This window comes from Hesperophylax consimilis, chromosome 2 (genome assembly GCF_061612785.1).
Source record: "Hesperophylax consimilis isolate HC1 chromosome 2, BYU_Hcon_1.0, whole genome shotgun sequence".
Taxonomy (NCBI): domain Eukaryota; kingdom Metazoa; phylum Arthropoda; class Insecta; order Trichoptera; family Limnephilidae; genus Hesperophylax; species Hesperophylax consimilis.
In genome coordinates, this window is record NC_142837.1 from 11,169,602 (window position 1) to 11,192,891 (window position 23,290).

At 33.2% G+C, this 23,290-nt stretch overlaps 1 protein-coding gene across 1 annotated transcript; it reads right to left on the reverse strand.

The window, feature by feature from the left end:
• Positions 1-128: 128 nt before the first annotated feature.
• On the reverse strand, positions 129-20,531 carry LOC149425686 (uncharacterized). The gene is made up of 3 exons (XM_089644408.1): positions 19,885-20,531; positions 17,224-17,245; positions 129-2,681 (listed from the first exon to the last, which is right to left on the reverse strand). The coding sequence occupies exons 1-3, from the start codon at positions 20,065-20,067 to the stop codon at positions 2,557-2,559; spliced, it is 330 nt and encodes a 109-aa protein (XP_089500534.1). The 5' UTR covers positions 20,068-20,531; the 3' UTR covers positions 129-2,556.
• Positions 20,532-23,290: the final 2,759 nt, after the last annotated feature.

The window sequence follows — 23,290 nt, forward strand, 5'->3', positions numbered from 1 at the left end:
CTAAATTTGATGAGAAAAAACCTTCTTAAAATCTAATACATTTTTAACAAATACAAAAGAAAATATCCCCTTCTATAAAGCACATAAAATAAAATAAACATACTAAATTTGATGATAAAAAACCTTCTTACATCTAATACATTTTTAACAAATGCAAAAGAAAATATACACTTCTTTATCGAAACTTTATAGCACATAAAATGAAATAAAAACATTCATCAACTTCAAAAACTAATTTGATGAGAAAAATCATTATTAATGCATTTTTAACAAACTTCACGTGATTTTATAAAAACTGATAATTCAAACAACAAAAATATTATTTTACTTGACCAACAACTAATTTAATATATCAATTCAACCATTAAGGACTAGTTTTATTATTGAGAATATTCGTTATTCAAAAAACAATGAAAAATGTAAATGTAAAAATTGGCAATCTTATATAATCAAATAAGTGCGAATGTGTGACGTACATTAGTTATTGACGTATTCATTATTCACCATATTCAGAGGATAATTAGTATTCACACCTCATTAAGTCTATATTTGTCACACTCTTGCATTGTCAGCACAGAGTGTGCAAAATCCTTGATTTTTAAAGTAAATATAACGAGGTGAAAGATAGCTACTTGGCATTAAAATAATTGCACATATTTAAATAGGTGCGCAGTTTTATTCCAAACACTTATTTTTCATTATGCGCAATGTTGATTTATTAAATAATATCTATTATTATTTAAAACCAATCATATTGATACAAAGGGAGATTTTAGTAAATTTCATATAGTTAGTACACATATTTTCTTCTTTCAAAAGCAAAAATTGTAACAGGAAATTAAAATAAATATATACGTATTTAATTCAAATTAATAAACTTACATTCAATTAGTGGCGGCTCGTTACTTTTGGGTGTACTAGAGTGCTAATATTACAAAAATGGCATTTATTTATGTTGTAGCTGAAAACGACTTTTTTTTTTCGAAAATTAGTTTTTTTTGTATGAATATTTTCAGGAAATGCACGACCAAACTGAAATTTCCTGAAAATCTTCATACAAAAAAACGAATTTTCGAAAGAAAAAAAAAGTCGTTTTGAACTAAACAACATCAATAATGTCGATTTTTTCAAACTTCACTCTAATCACACTCAAAAGTCACCAGCCGCCACTGCATACAACACGCTTAAATGGAAAAACTAGATTATTAACACAATATTTTACACCTAAAGTAAAACAGATACATAAAATATTGAAAAATTTACTATATTCTGAATGCCTAACTTTTTTCACACTAGATAAAAAGTAAATATCAAAAACATTCCACAGAAGTTTACGATTTTTAGAAATTTCAAATTTGTTACTGTGTTTCCCATTGACTAAAGAATAACAGAAACTTATTTTTAAAAGATCAACCAATTTGAGTAAGAAATAAAATAAATAAAACAACTTCAGATCTTTTAAAGGGGGTTTTTACAAGAAGCAGCAAGCTTGGCTTGAGTCGATTAGTCTATTTTTTAATATTACATATTATATTCCTCTCTCAACATGTAAAAGAAGGTTTCTAGTTAGAAATTACATATATCAATATTCATAATGGAGATATGAAAGGTTTGTATAAGGCAGGAAAATTGCTTTTTGGAGGTACAGTGTCACTCATTATTATTAATTTTATTTTATCCAAACAGAGATCCAGTTTTTCAAGGTATCCACAGATATTTATTCAATTAAATCGTGGAGATGAAAAACCTGCTCTAGAGATTTCTGCTGGTTTTGATACATTCACAAAAAAAGTACTGAAGTAAATTGAAAATAAATACAATATTAATATTTATCGGTGAATATCAAAAGAATAATGTGTAATTATTTTGATATGTAGCATAAAAGGTATTTTCAAGGTGTTCCAAACAGTTTTTCGTACTATCTCCAGATTTCCGAAAAATTCAAGAGCGGGTTTTGCAACTCCACAACTCAATTACTCTTTTTAATCAAATTCATGTTATTTTATACTCAGAGGACTCATTTTCCGTGTAACCAAATAAATTCAATAAAACATTTTGTTATTTCAACACTTGAGCATTATTTAACATCCACTGGAAATGGGTGATATCAAAAAAAAAAATATATATAGCAATTAATATGTTCTCATTTCTTATTATTCTGAATATAATTTTTGGTTTTTACATTGAAATAATTTTTATATCGACTGTGGATACAATGAGATGGTAGTAGACATAGAGTTCAGAACACCGTAAGAAATAGGTGAAATGAAACATTTTACGATGAAGATTTTCCTTAATATGCTAATGAAAGGTATCATGTTAAAGGCCTTCACTTTTAAAGTAGATGTGGGTTAAGGTATAAATGGGTACTGATGAAACATATCATCAAGAATCATGTGAAGCTTTTCCATAAGAACTAAAACTAATGTAGGAATTCACTAAGAACTGGGTGCTGATGAAATAGAGTACAATACATGTATACTACAATACCGAAGTTGATGTTGATGAAGGTCCGCTCTACAAACTGAGTGCTGATGAAAGGAATAAGGTAGGTCCTCATTTCTTGCTGGGAGTAACGACCCTAGCAGCGGTGGCAGCCCCAGTGTTGGTGCAGTTGCAGATGGCTTCAAATAATCTGACAATGAAGCCTCGCGCTCTTGTTCCCAGCCGCCTTTTCAAACCTGTGGAAATACCATTAATGATTACAATGTTGTAAATATATAGAGGAAATGAATTAATTGAACATCTCGGTACAGGTTCTCCTAGGTAGGTGATCAATAAACATATCAACACACATAATATGTAATCCATTGGCACAATTACCTCGCACTATATTTTACATGATAACGAGCCAACATTGACTAAAAGTAGCAAAAAAAAACACTGTAAAAATAGTTGAAACTTCACAGGAAATTATTTGTGTAAATGCTCATTAGATTCTGCATTGAAGCGTAGCCATTTACCCACATTTGTTTATGTTAAAATGTGTATTATTTTGAATTTATTTGGAATAGAAGTTGTAAAGTTGATTTTTGGCAAATTCTGTATATTACGAGATTTGCAAAAATATACATCAAGATTTCAAAGTTCTTCATATAAATTCGGTTTTTATGTGTGTTTATTCTATCATTCATTTGGGATAATGTACCGAGGATGTGTGCTCCACAAATAGAAAACTGTTTTGGCAAATACAGAGAGGTGATAATTTTGACTGTGATAAACAACATAAAAAATATGCTAAAATTATATTCTAAATGATACTATTTTACAAGAATTTAAAAAACAAGTGTTTTTGTGAGGCACATATGTTGAAATTAAGCATTCCATTATATATACAGGTTCATCGCGACCCCGGTGAGTGCGGATTCATTATAACGCGGTATTTTAAACAACACTTGTCAGGCTTCGACACCTTCCAGGAATCATCATAATGTGTGGTTGCACGAGCGAGCTATCTTTCTTTTTCGTTCATTTAAGTTGTGACAGAAATGGAAAATTTACTAAGCAAATGGATAGAGGACCTAAATCAACACCAGATGCCTGTGAGCACCCAAATAATTATGAATTAAGTCTTTGGGAACATTATTATTTTGCAGACAATTAGGGAGCATGTTATTTTTAAGCTTGTACATCAACATATTATAATATTGTATGTTGTTTAGCTGACATCATATTTAAGTTTTGTAACATAATTTTAACTCTTGTAAATATCTTGCATTTCAAAATCATCCTCATTTCCCTATTTTCTATAATCTGTAGTTTATTATTTTGGGCTTCATTACATAGGGATTTTTTTTTCCATTTTTCTGGCTTTCACCCTTCAAGGGTGTTCTTGGCCATCATTTAAAATTATTGAGAAATGAAATGTGAATTTAAATATTAATTTTATTTAAATAGGCAAATTTCAAAATTATAATGAAAATTGGAGTCGAGTTCAGACTTAGAAGAGATGAGATGTTGAATGGAGGGGAGGCAATTTTAGATAAGGCTTGATAGAAGAGAGGATATTTGTTTAGAGAGGGACAACCAAAAAATATGTGATCTAAAGTTCCCACTTCTAGACCACAGAATGTACAATCTGGGGAGTCAAGGATGTGAATTTTAAAAAGGTGGGAAGGAACGGAACAATGTCCGATCCTCATTCGAATGAGTGAAGAAATTTATTTTTTGGAAAAATGAGGGAATTGCTGAAACCACGGTTTTGATGGAATAGTCCTTTGTATTGAGGCATAGCAGGCTCCCTTGGATTGACTAGCAATGTGCCAATACTCCGACCAAACATTGCGGGATCTATCTTTGATGATGGAAAAAATGTCAGATAGGGGAATGTGGTTGGAACAAGTAGGGTGAGCTCCCCACCAAAGGCCAGATAATGATCTGATGATATTTAATTTTTTTTCGCATTTAGTAACTAAATTATTAATATGGGAAGACCATTTAAGTTTCCTATCAAATGTTACTCCCAAAAATTTTACTTCAGAAGCGTTGGGGATTGGAGAATTTTTAAATAAAATTTGAACGGGGGGGTTTTTATGGCGATTTGAGAAGGTGACACACTGAGTCTTTTGGATTGAAAGTTCAAAACCATTTAACGTGAGCCATGTGCAAAGGGCATTCATGGCTTTGTTAAGATATTTGACGGCGAGAGGGATGATTTTGGATGATAAGAAGAAAGCTATGTCATCTGCGAACTCAATAACTTTTATTTGTGGGGGAATAGTGACATGCATATCATATGTGTATATATTATACAGTAAGGGGGACAATACATCGCCTTGTGGTAAACCCTTCCAAATAGACCTACTTTGAGGAGAAATATCTGGAAGTTCAATGAAAATTTTTCTATCTAGAAATAGATTAATAATAGATTGTACAAACATGGGGGGAAGGCCAAGGCCTAGAAGTTTTTTTTAAGGATTGGGATGGAAACATTGTCAAAGGCGCCTTCTATATCTATAAAGACGGCAAGAAGAACTTCCTGTTTAGAAATTGATAAATTAATATCAGTGCTGATGATAGCAAGGTTATCCTGAGTGGATTTTTTTTTCCTAAATCCAAATTGAGATGGAGAGAGAAGCTGTTTACTCTCAACAAAAAATTCTAATCGGTTTTTAATTAATTTTTCATAAAGTTTACTGAGGGTGGATGAAAGAGCGATTGGCCTGTAGTTGGATCCAGAATTTGGTGATTTGTTTGTTTTTAAAATAGGGATGAGTATTTGACAACTCCAGTCATCAGGCATTATACCAGTCTGGAAGATTTTATTTAAGATGCTTAAGAAGTGGTTTAGAACATTATCATTACTATTTTTCATTATGCTGTAAGCTATACCATCTCTGCCTGGAGATGAGTCCTTGACTGTTGATAAACAATTTTTTAGCTCAATTAAGGTGAATGGAGAGTCTAGCCAATGATTAGACATAGGAGTATTATAGATGGGTGTTATTTCGTCTAAGTTAGGTACAGAAGGGGGGGCAATTTTGTCCAAGAATTCATCTATCCATTTAGAATGAGACGCTCGAGGAGATGGTGAACTGAAGGAGGAACGAAATCTTCGGATCATAGACCAAACTTCCGAAATTGGAGTGTTCGGAGATACTGAACTGCAGAAGTTGTACCATCCGGATCTTTTTTTTGACCTCAATACCCTTTGGCATTGGATTCAGAGTTTTGTATTTAAGATAGTTCTCCATAGTCATATTGTGACGATAGGAAAGAGATTTAGCTTTCCGAATTCTTACTACTTTGGAACATTCCTCATCCCACCAGGGAATTGGAGGGAGTTTTTTGAGAGATTTAGTTTTAGGGGGAGGATTTGATTTATTTATTGCAGTTATGAGCATTGATTTGAAGTTATTATAATCATATTTGACGGAAAATATATCGGTCGTGGGTAAATTGAGTAGGAACTTGTCCATACGAGAGTTAAATTCATCCCATTTGGTGTGTTTTGTTTTAATCTTTGTCGAAATATGAGACTTGTCTGATTGCAAAGAAGTTTGATAAGTAATGGTGATCGGGAAATGATCACTGGAGCAAGGGTCGGGGGACACCACCCACGAGGTGAGAGAAGCTAGACTAGTAGAGCATATCGAGAGATCCACTGCACTGGGGTTTGTGCTGGGGCGTGAGATCCTAGTAGGAGATCCGTCATTCAAAAGGAAAAGGTTGGATTGATCTAGGAAATCCATCACACTTCGACCATCTCGGTCGGAGAAAGCAGAACCCCAGATGGGGGAATGGGCATTAAAATCGCCTCATATAAAGAAAGGAGGGCTTAGTTGACTTACAATTTGCAACCAAATTTGTTTATTGAAGTGGGCTGTTGGGGAAAGATAGACTGAAATAAAGGATGTATCCTTTATTTTAGCTGCAACCATTTGGAAGTCAGCATTGGGGGGTTTGATATTATTTATTGGGGAAAATGATATTGATTTTTTAATAAAAAGGGCAGCACCGCCGCCCGTACCTTCTGGGCGGTCATCGCGGAGACAGGAATACCCTCCCACATTAAAGTGGGTGGATGGAGTAAACCAAGTCTCCGAGATAGCAGCCAAAGAAATAAAGTTGGAATTTAATAGGTTAAGGAGATCAGATTTGTTAGAAATAGCACTTCGGCTATTCCACTGAAGTATTCTGACATCCTGAAGAGTCATTTTGAATAAATGATTTCAATGTGGAAATAATAGTAGCAGCGTTGGACGGTAGATTAGTTTGAGAAGAAATGAGGTCAATTAGAAGCATAATAAGAGTTTGGATAGATGAAGAATTGTCTTGGGAGAGTTTTTCAGAAAGTTTATGAGAGTTCATTGAGGAGGGATTATAATTATTTGCACACCCATTTGTGACATTTGAAAGAGATGAACCATTGGGATTTAAGAGCAGTGAGTTGTGTTGTTGCTGATCGTATCCAGGAGCCGGTTTAGAGATAGCATTTTTGTATGTGAATTTAGTTGAACGAGAAGAAGTTGTTGTAGAAGAGGGAAGAGGTTTGGATGAGGAGTTGCTGGATAAAGCCTCAGCAAATGATTTTTTGACAGGCGGAAATAGTTTAGAAGCCTGCAGAAAAGACAAGTTCTGAGAGGCCATAGAAATTTTAATATTTTTTTGGCGAGATTGTTCTGGGCAAAAAGTGTTGATGGCTGTATGTGAGCCTGAGCAGTTAAAACATTTAGGTGAGGAGGAAGAAGGACATTGGTCAGCTGCATGGTTTTCTCCACATTTAAAACATCTGGGTTGAGATCTGCATGCAGCTTTGGTATGACCGAAACGGCAGCAATTGAAGCATTGAGTGGTGGGATAAGTATACATTTCAACTGGTAATGAGTTGAAGAATAAATATATATGGGAGGGAAGAGATTGACCTTCAAAGGTGATAACGACAGATTGGGAGGGTTTTCAAGAAATTATACCCTCAGAGGAGTCCTTGTAATTTAGCCTCCTGGCTTTTATGGGATTGCCAATGTGTTGGGGGGTTGAAAGTGAAGACAAAATTTCTGCGATGGACAGATCGGTCGAGATACCTCTGACCAGGCCCATGCGAGTGACATTGAAAGTAGGGATATATGCCTTGAACTTTGAATTAGATGAAATGAAGATATTTTTGATGAAACTGTTGGCAGCTGACCCTGAGAGGAATTCGACGGAGATTCGGAAGCGACCCTCGGCTTTTACACCTCCAGGCTTGATTGAAAGGTTCTTGCTATTTGATAGGAATTTGCCAAATTCAAGAGGGTGGATGGTTTTTCCTTGCTCAGTTTTTTGGGCGTATACTATGAATGGGCCACGGGAATGAGGAGAATAAAAGTTTGTTGGAGGAAGTTGAGAAAGTGCTGGTGGGGACTGTGAAGTCGAAGGCGAGTCAAGTTTTATTGGGGAAGAAAGAGTAAATTTCCTTTTTTTGGTAGAAGTCAAAATGACAGAATCACTGTCAGAAATTTCTACATTTTCCCCGTCTGGGGGGTCCGGAGAGGGATCTGGGGGCTTTGTAGGGGGTCCAGGAGGGAAATCTTCCTCCATTATTCATAACAGTAAACAACTACAACAATAGTATGGAAAATGACAGAAGTAAAAAAGTTTATAAATATCTGGAAATCAGCAGCGAAAAGTGACTCCTGGAAGATCAGGAGGGAGAAGAAACCTCAAGGCACAACACACTATACTTTTTTTTGCCAGAAAACAAAAAAAAATGGTAAAAAATTAATTTTAGATAGAGCAAAACAAAACAACTGATGACAGCCAAATGTTACTGTTGCAATTTACATAAGGATTAAAGACTAGAAAAATAATTTAAATGAGGATTTACAATAGAATTGTGTACAAGGCGCGTTGTCTTGAGATCCAAATTATTTCCGATCCTTTTTAAGAACACAACTTTTTTAGCAATTTTCTTAGTTATTTATCCTGTCAGATTTAGTGTTTGTCAAATTTTAATTTATCATCCAATATTAATCACTTCTATAGTTGTGTTAATTTTTAGAATTGCCTGCTCATTTACACCTTGGGTATCCTACATCAATCAATCTTTGTTTCCGTAGCATTCAATTTTAGTTTGTTTTGGTTTAACCAAAGCGTTTCAAAATTTAAATCGAATTTATTATTTAAAATAATGTCAATGTTTTCTGCTTTGTCATTTTGGGAATTTAATTCAGTAAGTTGTGAAATACTATTTCTCAAAATTTAGAATGATCATGGTTCCTCTTATCTCTGTACATAATTTCCCTTGATTCATTTTTAATTATACATATTTCATTGTGTTTTCGTGGTCTGATATTTTTTTGTATATCCACAACATTAACATTCAAGTAAAATTTATTTGCCTTAACAAAGTCAATAATGGTTGCTGATGTATTTTATACTCTAGTTGGTTTGGTTACAAGTTGTTTCAGTCCTAGTTGAAGTATATTACTGTAGGTATTATTTACTTTCTTGTTGAAATTAAAGTCACCACTTACATAAAAATATATTGATTTTTCATGTTTTTAGTACACCAACTTTAAAAGGCTTGAAATATTTAAGTAGTAGTTGCTGTTTTTTTATCCTAAAAAATCAAATTTTCTCTTCTCTGATTCTATAATGCTTTTGTACATAGGACACTCCTTACTCCATGCATGATGATTATCATTCAGATTTAATGACAATTTATCATTTTCTCTTCTCTGATTCTATAATTCTTTTGTACATAGGACACTCCTTACTCCATGCATGATGATTATCATTCAGATTTAATGACAATTTATCATTTTCTCTTCTCTGATTCTATAATTCTTTTGTACATAGGACACTCCTTACTCCATGCATGATGATTATCATTCAGATTTAATGACAATTTATCATTGACACTTTGCAGGTTACACATTGGTTTTTTCAATGTTTTCTTTGCATTCTAATGTATTATGTGCGTTTGCACATCTTCCACGTGAGTATTTATTTTAACATTCATCTGCTTTGTGTCTCTATCCATTGCAGTTGAAGCATCTCAAAACTGACAGATGATCGTAGACAGCACATCTGTTCGATCCAATATTTATTTTGGTTTCCTCTAACATTTTTTAAAGTGTTTTTCCATCTACTTGTACTTCTATGAATACCGTAAATTTATTGTATCCACTCTTTTTTTATTTTCTTTTATAAATTTACTGATATTTTTTGAATATTCTTTGTCTATGTATTCATTTTGATTCCTTATTTTATTTTCTATTTCTTGGACAGTAAATTTATCCGTAATTCCGATCACTAACCTCAAGCTTAGCGATGACTTGTTTTTGGATCTCTATTGTTTGTTGCCTCTGTGTTCTTTAATTCCACTCTAACTGATCCTTTTCTGAAGTTTTGGATTCCGGCCACACCCACATCAACTGGATCTATGTTGCTCTTTAATTGAAGTTTTGGATTCCGGCCACACCCACATCAACTGGATCTATGTTGCTCTTTAATTGAAGTTTTGGATTCCGGCCACACCCACATCAACTGGATCTATGTTGCTCTTTAATTGAAGTTTTGGATTCCGGCCACACCCACATCAACTGGATCTATGTTGCTCTTTAATTGAAGTTTTGGATTCCGGCCACACCCACATCAACTGGATCTATGTTGCTCTTTAATTGAAGTTTTGGATTCCGGCCACACCCACATCAACTGGATCTATGTTGCTCTTTAATTGAAGTTTTGGATTCCGGCCACACCCACATCAACTGGATCTATGTTGCTCTTTAATTGAAGTTTTGGATTCTGGCCACACCCACATCAACTGGATCTATTCTCGGTCCAAGATTAGAACAACCCGTGGACGCGCATGTCTCCGCCCCTTCACCCCACTCCTAAAAGGACGAGCGTTAACACATTCAGACCCACTATTTTAATAAATTAATTATTTAATTTATTTTCCTACCGATAAATAAAATTAAAAATTAAAACATTTTAATACATTCAAATAATGATGATGATAGTATTACAATACATATTGTACTTTATTAGGCATCAGATTTATCAAATCGGCTAAGAAATCAATCCAAAGTTGAAAATATCATCATTGCCATTAAAAAAAAAAATAATTTTCCTCAGATGATTCATTTGAAATTTCAAAAGCTAACGAATTATCATTATTGTCCTCTAGTTCATCAAAAATGTGATCGATATTCCGAAATTTTTTTTCGATACATATTTATTATCATTGTCCGTTGAGGTTTGTGCACCACCTATAAACATAAAAAAACCGATCAACACCAACATTCACAAATTTTATACATATATTACCTATCTATATCCTTGAATTATAAAAATGCATTGTTGTAAATCGAATAGTCATACAAATAACACATAAATAATGTTTACCTGTCCTTTTTTGTTTTTCGTAATTGGTGATAATGAATTCGGACATATCGGCTGAACATCCATTTTATAGCAGGGTCTGAATGGGTTAATTTCTCTAAGCGCGGGCATTAACAACTAACGAATTGTCAGCGAAGATTGCCGGAGATAGCCGAGCGATGGCGAAGGAAAGGAGCGGGGGGGTGGTATGCGCAGAACGAACCTAATTTGGTACTCCAACAGGTCGTTCTTATCGTGGACAGAGTATATGTTGCTCTTTAATTCTTCCTGCGTTTTGTGTTTTTTTTTTTCATGATTTTTAGGTTTAATGATAACAATTGGTTGGTGTTTCTTTAGTTTTCCTTGAGATGTGGTTTATCATCGGATTCTAGAGTATTTTTTAAAAATCTTTTTCATTTCTTCATTTTTAGAATCTATGGTGGATGTGATAGCTTTATTTTCTTTCATAATTAATTCTTTGATTTCGCAAATATGTTTGGCCAGTGGTTGTAAACTTTTCAATTCTCCCCTCATTTCAGACATTTCCGTGATCATGTGGCCGACCAAATTAAATAATTTTTCCATAACAGTATAAATATATTCTCTTTGCATCAGACATATCTTTCCTTTACAGTCAGTAATGGTTGTTTTTATTGTATCGAAATATTTTCTTACCGTCGTTATTACGTGTCTATTATTAGTAATTATAGGATCCATTTGTAGGGAATCATCACTAATTTCCTAAAGTAGTCTTCGGGATCAGAAGCACGCCTCCTTCTGTTATTTTGATTAGGCGATCTTGGTGTTAGAATAGATGTCCCAAATGGGTTTGCTTCATTCATTGGACAATCATTGGACATCATTTTGTATGTGTATATAAAACAGTGACGGGAGCACTAGCAGTAGTTATAGCACTATTCGTTGACATATTTATCTGTGGTCATCAACTATCACTCGCTCGTAATTCAGTATTACTTAACATAAAGACTACTTTTAAAGCACAGCACAATCACTTTTCATATTCACACAGATCAGTACTTATATAATCGGAGGCACAATTTTTACACCAGTATGTTTGCAAATTTCGTAGTTATTAGTTTATTTAATTTTGTGTGTGTTTATATGTCTTATGTATAATTTTTAACTGTTTTTGCAATGATGGAAGACTTAGTGGTTTGAACTTAGGACGCTTGAGTGGGAATCCGAGGCATTTGTCCACTCGGCTACTAAAATTTCATCTGTGGCGCTTTTTCTGTGTCTTTGTAAATGCAATAATTCATATTCCACTCCCTTCACCCACTACAAATCTACCGCAGTTGGAGATACCATGAACAAATTTCGCCTGCGGTGCATTTTCCTTGTGCTTGTGGATGCAATAATTCATATTCCCCTCCTTTCACCCACATCACATACCTACTATATACCTCAATTGGGGATACTATGGAGAGAAAATAATCGCTCTTCAGTGTCTTTGTAAGCGTTGTAACCAACTTTGCTCCCGTCACATACTCCAGTTGGGGGTGCCATAGTTCCACAGGCTCCGATGTTATTGAGGAATGTTGTAGATTTGTTTTTTATTTGACCTTTCCGGAAAATGCAAAATAATATTTTCATACGTAAATTGTGTAATACACAATTCAAAATGAGCAGGATTTAGAATATTTTTTCATTTATTTTAAACTTTTAAATATGCTCTTATATCTCCAAATTACGATTTGGTGGCATAGCACTGTCTTGCACGAGCCCCTTAAAAAAAATTAACGAAAAAATTGAGATTTGGTGTTGACGGCCCTGTTCAAACTGTCCCATAACCCCACGCAATGCCGGGTAAAGCTTGCGTGTAAAAATTTCTAGTTTACTCTGACTTCTTCATTGTACCTTCCCTGTGAGCTCTATAAAAATTTTAAGCTGCCCCCCCCCCCCTAACTCGGAAGCTGGCGACGTCTCTGGTACATATTATTATTATTATATTTGCTTTTATACAAGTCCTTAAGTGATAGCTAGGAAGGAACACAAGGAGAAGAGATAGGTAAAGGAAGTGCAGAGGAAGCAGAGCTATTCTAAACATAACATTTAGTATTCTTAGCCGGACTCAGAGGAATTAAAAAATTCATAAAAATGGACTCGCCCAAGTGTGCTTGAATTTGAGATACCTATTGACAAAATTTATCCAAATGATTAAATTTACCCAAGCAATTAATGTTGGAAACCTGAAATAGGAAGCAGCTCAAATCTGAAAAAGAGACCGGTGCATTACAGATAAACATTGTCGTGAAATTAAATTTAACTAAATTTACCAATGATTATATTGTGTTTGGTTTATTAAATTAAAGAAAAATGGTAGAACCTGCAGACAAGCTGCCTTGTGGCAGCACAGCGTGACAACTTTTTTGTAATTTTTAAACTTCTAGTGATATCAATGTTTTATAATAAAACGTTGATATTACTAAAAATAAATAAGAAATATACATATGAGTATGCTCATTTGTAATAACAAGGCATTATTCAATTTACCTCATAAAACAAGTGTGTCAGGATAGATAGGTAGTTTGGATATAAAATGCTGTATTTGCTCTTCCCACTTACAAAATTCATGCAAAAGAAAATAAGAGTCACCAACACGACTTTTTCAAGGCACCACACGGCCGAACAGATGTTCTGGCACAGTATAGCATCACAAGAGGAATGGTGCTATTAAACAAAAGTTATTAAATAATGATAAAATAGTAGATGAATTTAAATATGTAACCTTAAAACTTTATTGTATAAATATCTTCCCAAATGTTAAATCTTGTACTGTAAATGGGTGATCAATCTGTTGTACAATAATTAAAATTAAAAATTAATATAAAAATGAGAATAATGTAATTTTTCCGTTAAAGTAGATAACATTTCACATGAATTTTGTATGGTAAAAGTACAGATAGGATAATAGCTTGGGAACAAGAATACTGAGCGCCACTTCAGGCCTATAGGGCAATTGTTTACAGAGCAGTCCAATCTTTCAGTACTAAATGGAAAACGTTTTAGTTTATAACTTTGCACTTATTACTGCAAGTTTGTCAACTGTGCAAAATAAATAGCATAACGGTTGAGCTAAATTATTCAATTGTTGGTTATCACTGTGGATAATTTGGTTCTTAAGTTTGGTTGATAAGTGTAGTTTGATAAGTTATAAACGTGGATAACACAAGTATTTTCAATTATAAGATACTTACTCACTGCTTATTTACATGGAAATCAAACAGCTACTGTAGGACATTGGCTTTTAACACATGCTCCGAACTCGGTAGGTGTGAAACTAATAAGTCAGGTACTTATATTATTCTCCATAATAAAATGACTAATTCATTTCACGCTTTATTCAGGATTCTTGACCAATTCTGAATGACAACTGTAAACGGATTTATCCTGGATTTTCAAATTTCATACAAAATATGAGAAACTTATAAGAAAAGTAAAACTTTATAAAAAAAATATATTAAATTAAAATATACTTCAATGTCTTGAGAAACAGTAAAACTGACACATAAAGTAATATCATTGATATACTTATTACGTAGAAAATGGTACGAAAATATACTAAAATATGAATTCCCTGACATTCTTAAAACATACTAAATTCCCGGTTCAATCAATATCCATAATAAATATTAATTTTCCCATACATAGCCACCCTGGTATAATCAACACAATACTATAGAAGCATTGACTAAATACAAATTTTCTATATGTATAGATTTGTGTATTCATAAATCATGACATAATACTATTGTATACTATTATGTCCACCAAAAGTTATACAATTGATCAGCTCACTAATGAAGTGCTCAGGGAGGAATAAGACACAAGCATATTAATTTTGATGAATGGCTTAGGTGTTGCTTATTACTTATTGCCATGCTAAATACGTAAACAACTACACACACAAACTCATCATGACACAAAATAATACGCTTTCGTGAAATTGAACACAGTTACTAAAACATAATCTCAAGGCAAGCGTTGCTTATTACTTATTGCCATGCTAAATACATAACAACTACACACACATACTCATCATGACACAAAATAATACGCTTTCGTGAAATTGAACACAGTTACTAAAACATAATCTCAAGGCAAGCGTTGCTTATTACTTATTGCCATGCTAAATACATAACAACTACACACACATACTCATCATGACACAAAATAATACGCTTTCGTGAAATTGAACACAGTTACTAAAACATCATCTCAAGGCAAGCGTTGCTTATTACTTATTGCCATGCTAAATACATAACAACTACACACACATACTCATCATGACACGAAATTAGATGCCATCGTGAAATTAAACACAGTTGCTAAATAATAATCGCAAGAATTTTATTAATTAATTAATAATTATCTCATAATAATCGCACACAATTTGAAAAATTATATTTCCATTATTCTATGCTGCAGCAAGTAACTACTGGTGAAAATAAATCTTGTAAATTGTAAGCTACAGAGGCGCCATGTTGGTATTTTACAATTCTGTTATTCGTAATACATCATCTATGCATGGTAATGAGTGTCAGTGCACCCAAAATTAGCTCAATTTTTCCTTAGTTCTGGTGACAATGAAAAAACATTTTCAAATATCGAAATTCTTTCCATAAAGATAATAAATTTCACTGGCCTGCCTGGGACTAAGGAGTAGAAAGGTCTAATGTTCTTAGCCACATGAGTTTTTTCTCAAATCTGTATAGAATTATAGATCACACCTCTTGGGATTATCTGTTCAGTGCTAAAAGCCAAAACATTTGTAGATATTTTGATGTGAAGAATTAAATTTAATTTAATTCAACTGAATTATATTATGATTTCATCTCTAGTGAATCTACATATTAGATCTCAATCTTCCATTGTAGATTTCCTAAGCTAGAAATGAAGATAAGATTGTCTGGCATAATAACCGCAATGAAACTGTATTCCTAAACAAATTAAATTGATTTAATATTGTAAGATGGGAAGTAATGTCAAGTTGTGAGATTAATCAAGCTTAAATGGATTTTTTCAAACCTGAATAATTAACAACACAATTATATTTTTAGATGCAAATGTGAATAAAAAATATATCAACAGAGTAACGGTCTTTAAATATTGTGTATTTGCTTAAATCTTTTGCAAAGGTTTTCAAAGAATTTCACAAACACTTTTGAAACGAATATTGAAAGAATTAGTAAACATAAGGATTTTTTGTTTTATTGTGTTAATCATTTTGGGATGTAAAAGTTTTGTTGAAATCATATTTAATAAAACGGTGTAATAACAAAAAAAAAATGTCAAACACAAAATAATTATAATATTTTAAAACTGACATGAACATACTTCTATAATGTGAGGTTTTCATGAATAACGAAATATGTGAACTAAATATTATACAATAAGGGGGGTGAGTCTGTATCTTTTCATTGGCTAACGCTGGCGCTATATCAGCGTTAAAGGAGTCGCATGTAACGTACATAACAGGTGTACGGTGTACCCCCCTGGGGGTCTAACACAGTGAAATCGATAACTTTACAATTTCGGTTTTAATTTTACAACTAACAACGGGAATTTTACAACTAACAACGTTGGTGCGGAGCGGAATCAATTGATCGCCTCTTAAATTAATTAATTTAGTCTGTGGATCGTGTATAAGATTTCTTTCAGACCTAAGAGCTTAGTTAGTTCATTCCCAATCATTAATAAACCAGTTATTTTGCTTAACGAACAACCATATCCAAAAAGTTGTGCATATTGACAGCTTATCTGATTCCTTGGAGGCCGTGCTAAAAGTAGCGGCTTTTGTCTACCGACTATCCGACTCAAATATCGCTATCTGACCATAGATGACGGAAGTCGTCAATATCGTATTGACATAAGGATTTATCGATTGTCCGTGCTAGACCTCCAGGAGTCCATATGTATGTACTTACTATTGTACAGTCAACTCATTTAATGCCGCGTTAGGTAATGCAAAAGATACAAACTCACCCACAAGGGCGAAAATCTAGAGAATCCGAAAAGGGAGAGAATATAAAATGTCAAAATGGTGCAAAACAACATAACTGTTATGCTCGACAGTTGGTAAAAAATTTTTGAAAGGCTGAAACGCACCGACAACCGGCATTTAACGAGGACCACTTAAAGGTCAAAAATTCAGAATGGGGCTGATAGATGATTTGATTGACATCAAATCTGACAAAAGTTTGAAACAACCTAACCTTAATCTTTTCACCGTGCGTACAAAGCACCATACTCAAAATGTCTTTTAAAACTGATACCTACAAGTATGAATGGACCTATTATTAGCCATGAACTATAATAATATATAACTAATGAGCATATAAAACATATTGAATAATGAAACAGTTATCTTCAGAAAAGATAGAAATGACTCACCCTGCTCAGCAGCCTGAGTCTCCTGCAACAAAACAAACAGACAAATGTGAATACTGTATTATGTACGATAAAGATAAAAGACACAGAAGGACAATTTTATTCAGAGTTTGGAAATTATATCAGAAATTATTATTCAAAGTTCGGAAATTATATCAGAAATTTCACAAAAGCATCTTTTCGAAAATAACAAAAATGGTGTTTTAGATATCTGCTCTTTATTTACTGTGACAATGCGAATATAATATAAAACATGATACTAAGTTCACGAGTTTGATATTTTACATTGACAGATGGTCTTACATGTTTTAGATATCTGCTCTCTATTTACTGTGACAATGCGAATATAATATAAAACATGATACTAAGTTCACGAGTTTGATATTTTACATTGACAGATGGTCTTACATGTTTTAGATATCTGCTCTCTATTTAATGTGACAATGCGAATATAATATAAAACATGATACTAAGTTCACGAGTTTGATATTTTACATTGACAGATGGTCTTACATGTTTTAGATATCTGCTCTCTATTTACTGTGACAATGCGAATATAATATAAAACATGATACTAAGTTCACGAGTTTGATATTTTACATTGACAGATTGTCTTACATGTTTTAGATATCTGCTCTCTATTTACTGTGACAATGCGAATATAATATAAAACATGATACTAAGTTCACGAGTTTGATATTTTACATTGACAGATGGTCTTACATGTTTTAGATATCTGCTCTCTATTTACTGTGACAATGCGAATATAATATAAAACATGATACTAAGTTCACGAGTTTGATATTTTACATTGACAGATGGTCTTACATGTTTTAGATATCTGCTCTCTATTTACTGTGACAATGCGAATATAATATAAAACATGATACTAAGTTCACGAGTTTGATATTTTACATTGACAGATGGTCTTACATGTTTTAGATATCTGCTCTCTATTTACTGTGACAATGCGAATATAATATAAAACATGATACTAAGTTCACGAGTTTGATATTTTACATTGACAGATGGTCTTACATGTTTTAGATATCTGCTCTCTATTTACTGTGACAATGCGAATATAATATAAAACATGATACTAAGTTCACGAGTTTGATATTTTACATTGACAGATGGTCTTACATGTTTTAGATATCTGCTCTCTATTTACTGTGACAATGCGAATATAATATAAAACATGATACTAAGTTCACGAGTTTGATATTTTACATTGACAGATGGTCTTACATGTTTTAGATATCTGCTCTCTATTTAATGTGACAATGCGAATATAATATAAAACATGATACTAAGTTCACGAGTTTGATATTTTACATTGACAGATTGTCTTACATGTTTTAGATATCTGCTCTCTATTTACTGTGACAATGCGAATATAATATAAAACATGATACTAAGTTCACGAGTTTGATATTTTACATTGACAGATGGTCTTACATGTTTTAGATATCTGCTCTCTATTTACTGTGACAATGCGAATATAATATAAAACATGATACTAAGTTCACGAGTTTGATATTTTACATTGACAGATGGTCTTACATGTTTTAGATATCTGCTCTCTATTTACTGTGACAATGCGAATATAATATAAAACATGATACTAAGTTCACGAGTTTGATATTTTACATTGACAGATGGTCTTACATGTTTTAGATATCTGCTCTCTATTTACTGTGACAATGCGAATATAATATAAAACATGATACTAAGTTCACGAGTTTGATATTTTACATTGACAGATGGTCTTACATTTCTGTTGACAAACTACTTGAAATAGTTTAGCAGGCAAAAATCCATATTAAAAGGTGGTTCCAAAAATACAGAAAATCTAACTGTACTGCTAAAATAATCTTTGAACATCTCACTAAGAGTTGGTGAATGGTGATCTCTAGCATCATGAAATTTGTATAACATTTATTGCATCGAGCTCCTAAGTCAACGCAATTATTATCAGTTTGCAGTATCATTTACATCATGAGATGTGAAGTTCTGAAAACTTTCTAAAATATAGGACAAAAGACAATACTTTTAATTTGTTCAATAAGAAAATTTCAATTTTTTCAAAATTTCAATTTCAATGAAAAATTGTTAAAATCTCAAGTAAAATCGCGTATTCACTTATTTTCATTACATTATATTCTTCTAATTGACTGCCAACAAAAAATGTAAATGTACGGTTTTATGAAATGAAAAGCCTTGTAAATCGGGGTAATATTATATGAACCAGTTTAACATTATATTTAGTCAACTACCTACTAACTATCCATGTAGTACAATCTACTTCAGTGTTATTAGGATTGTAAGTAAGTGACAAAGAGATAATATATCAGAAGAGAGTGGGTCATCACGTAACATAGCTGCAAGTCATTTATAATGCTGCGTATACATTTGCGAACCGAAACGTGAGCCGAGACTCAAATGATGGAAAAGGAACGAAGCAATCGCAAGCGGCGTTTCACGCCATTTGCTATTGCTTCATTCCTTTCCCAGGGCTCGCAAATGTATACGCAGCATTATAAATTACTTGCACCTATCTGGGGAAATAAAGCACACCAATTTAAAATAAGAACAACTTTTAAGGTATGGTATTATGGTAAACAAGAAACCCATATAAATATCGACTGATTGAAGATTACTTACGATTCTAGCCTTTTCTTTGGCTTTCAGTTTGAATTCTGCAGCAGCTCTCGCCTGCTGGATCAGCTCGTCGATGAACTGATTAGCTTGCCTCAACTTCTCCGGGTCACTTTTAAATGTGGCCACTTTATCCTCTAGGGTTATGTGAATAGGATCCACCAACTCTAAATTTAGTTCAGACTTCATTGTTAATATTATTAAGATTCTAATAACTACTGACAACAGAACCCTCACGTAATGAAGTTTAAAAATATCTTAATTCGCAAAAATACTTAAGAGATTACACATTTATTTAACGTATGATGAAAGAAACGATCATTAATTTTAGAAATGTCGAAAAAAACTCCTGTCGAGTTATTTATCAGTCAGATATTTCCGAAACCAACTCTTAAACGTCCACTGATTTGTTGATCTTAAACATTAATTATCGATTTTCACCCTGACAGCTATGACCGTGTGTTTCAATACCAATTTAATTTTATACAAGTTTGCGATGCACAAGTGTGACCACCTTTTCACTATATTTTAATTATCAATACCGTCTCTGTAAACAAACGTCTTCATTCAAAAGTTGCACGATACGTTCTCTCTCACAAAAACGAACTCTAAAAATAGACGGAATCCCGACAAAATTTGTGCATTGTTGAATATTTTCTGACAGCGATTTTCGGTGCTGCCAGACTAGAATACAATCATAAATACAATGGAATACAATTATTGCATTTTAGTGCTTTGATTTTTCGCGAAGAGGCATATCATTCTAAAATATTACGAAAAATCGTTCCTTAAAAAATAAAAGGAAGAAAATGAATCAGAAATCTGTTTAAAGTTTATCAAAACTTCATGGAAATAACAACTTCCCAGTTTTTTTTTTCATTCGTGGAACGAAATTCACGTTAATTAAAATTTAAAAAAAAAATCCAACAGGTTTATAAGTACTTACCTAATTTTGACGATGCTCGTGAAAATGTTGGAAATGGTTTTATTATTTACCGTAGTGTACCATTCAGACGTGGCGATTTTAGTTGATCAACTCTTTGTCGAATGACACATGAAAGCTAATCGACCAGTTTATTGTGAACATCCTTTCAACAATGTTGATCAAGTTTATAGTTGAGCGACTAAAGTTCACATCCCCTATATTTCTAGTCATTGTTCGAGTTTTACACCTGTAGTGGCACGCCACTGGTATAGTCTTCAAAATATGCCGCTGCCACTGCTCGAGCCGGACGATGACAGGTACTACTGTAGTATGTAGTGCCAAGCGCGAAGGTACTACAGTACCTAGGCCGTCCTATAACCTACTGGACGAGTCGGCCGTTGCCTGGAGGTACCAAACACCAAAGTACTTATTCCTCGGCCGAATTTGGGAACTCACTGGTCAAGTCGGACGCCACTAGAAAGTACCACGCTGTTCTTGGAGGTACCTGGGCGACTGCTAGAAACATATATAAAAGGCAGCAACGCGCACGTCACAGTCAGTCAGTATTCTGCCGCCCAGCTCAAAGAATTTTTTACGAGACGGTTTAAATATAGTTCCCGTGAGCACTTAGGCCATAGGCCCATTGTGCTATCTCCCATTTTACCTCATTCCTTTAACAGTCACCCGGTCCCTTTTATAAAGTTTACCAGGGTTGTTATTGGATATGTCTTCTGGTTCCACAATGTGTATTCCCAGGTCTCATTTCTCCTCTCCAATCCCCCTTGGTTCCCTGAAGGCCCCAAAAGGGAAGAGAGCCTCGTCTCTCCTCTCCACTCCTCCTTGGTTCCCTAAAAGCCACACGATGGAAGAGGACTTCGCCTCTCCTCTCCATTCCTCCTTGGTTCCCTTAAGACCCGGCATTTTAAATTTCTACCGATTTATAAGCAGTTTCTCGCTAACTCCTTAAGTCTTGAATTTCCAAAAAAAATAAATGTTATTTTTGAAAATTATATCTATACATTTGTTTTGCCGAAACGTAAACTATATGAAATTCCCTCGATAGAAAAAAATCGCAAAGTAAGCTCCGAAACTTATTAAAAACACGTTTTGTTCTGTTATTTAATATGTTAAAGGAATGAAAAAAATTTATAGTGTATGTTTAAATGCAAATAAAACTATAACGAGAGATTTTTTTCTATTTTAAATGTGTCGTGTTTTATTAAATATTTTCTTAGCAGTCGCTTACGTCTGTTCATTTCAATCGCGTTAAATATTAGCTCGCTCTCTCTAACATTCGGATTTACATAAGACCATTTCAAACATTCGTCAGTCCCGCGCAGTCGGCAGGCATAGTGGACGTGTGTCAGAATTTTTGGCATCTAAAATTACGTGATTTATTGTAAATAATATTTAATTTAAAATATTTGAATACTTATTTAATGTGAATATTGCATTTATCGGTTAAATAATATTGTTTTTCAAAAATGGGAAATAATTAACAAACATAAATGAAATCTCCAAAGGCCGCGGCTTCTGTACAAAAGTATACCGATTCGCCAAAAATTCGTTTGGTACAAGGCGATGGAAGCTGATTGTTCTAAAACTGTGAGATTATTTCTTGAATGAATTCCGCAGTCGTTTTTTGCCACTCTCTAAATATTAGAGTAAAACACGTCAGGTGTTTAACAAATACTGGTTATTCAGACTTTGCCGAACGCTTAATTAATACTAACCATACTTTTGATAAAAATACAGGAGTCAAAATTATACATAAAAATAAAATAGGAATACGCCTTAATAATTTAGAAGCATTAGAAATAGTAGTAGGTTGAGATCAACCGAAACCGGTCGACGTATATACAAGCAAAATAAGGTGGTTTAAAACAAAAAAAAATATTTTGAATAGCATATTTAATTCAAATGTATCTATCACGTATACTTTTATAAAATTTACAAAAATCTTTATGAAATTCGATTTTTATTTAAAAAAGAAAAAAAGTGAAGTAAAGCAAAAAATCGAGTATTAGAAATTATCCTCAAAGGACAACTCTGTATTACAAAACAAATTCAACCTTTTCCAGTTGTTTTTATAATTTTATATTTTATATTATTTTTTAGAATGCGTCCATTTAAAGACATATTTAATGCATTGATAACTGGAAAAACCGAGTAAGTTTGTTTTGTATTGGCCATTAAATGATGATGATGTTTTTGTTACGTAACTCCACACAGGATGCAGGTAATTCTGCGTGATTGTACAAGTAAAAAATAAAATGTTAATTTTTCAAAATTCCAACGCTTTAAGGTCGATTTCAGGTAAATAAGTTAATAAACTAAAGGATAAATAGATATTTTTCTATGGAATAATATTGTTCTATAGGAAAAAATTCAATGGATTGGTAACCCTATACGAACTCTATGATAAGTAAAAGTGGTGGGCGTCGCTCATCTACAATTCGAAATGCAGAATGCCGCGTCTTAAGAGGA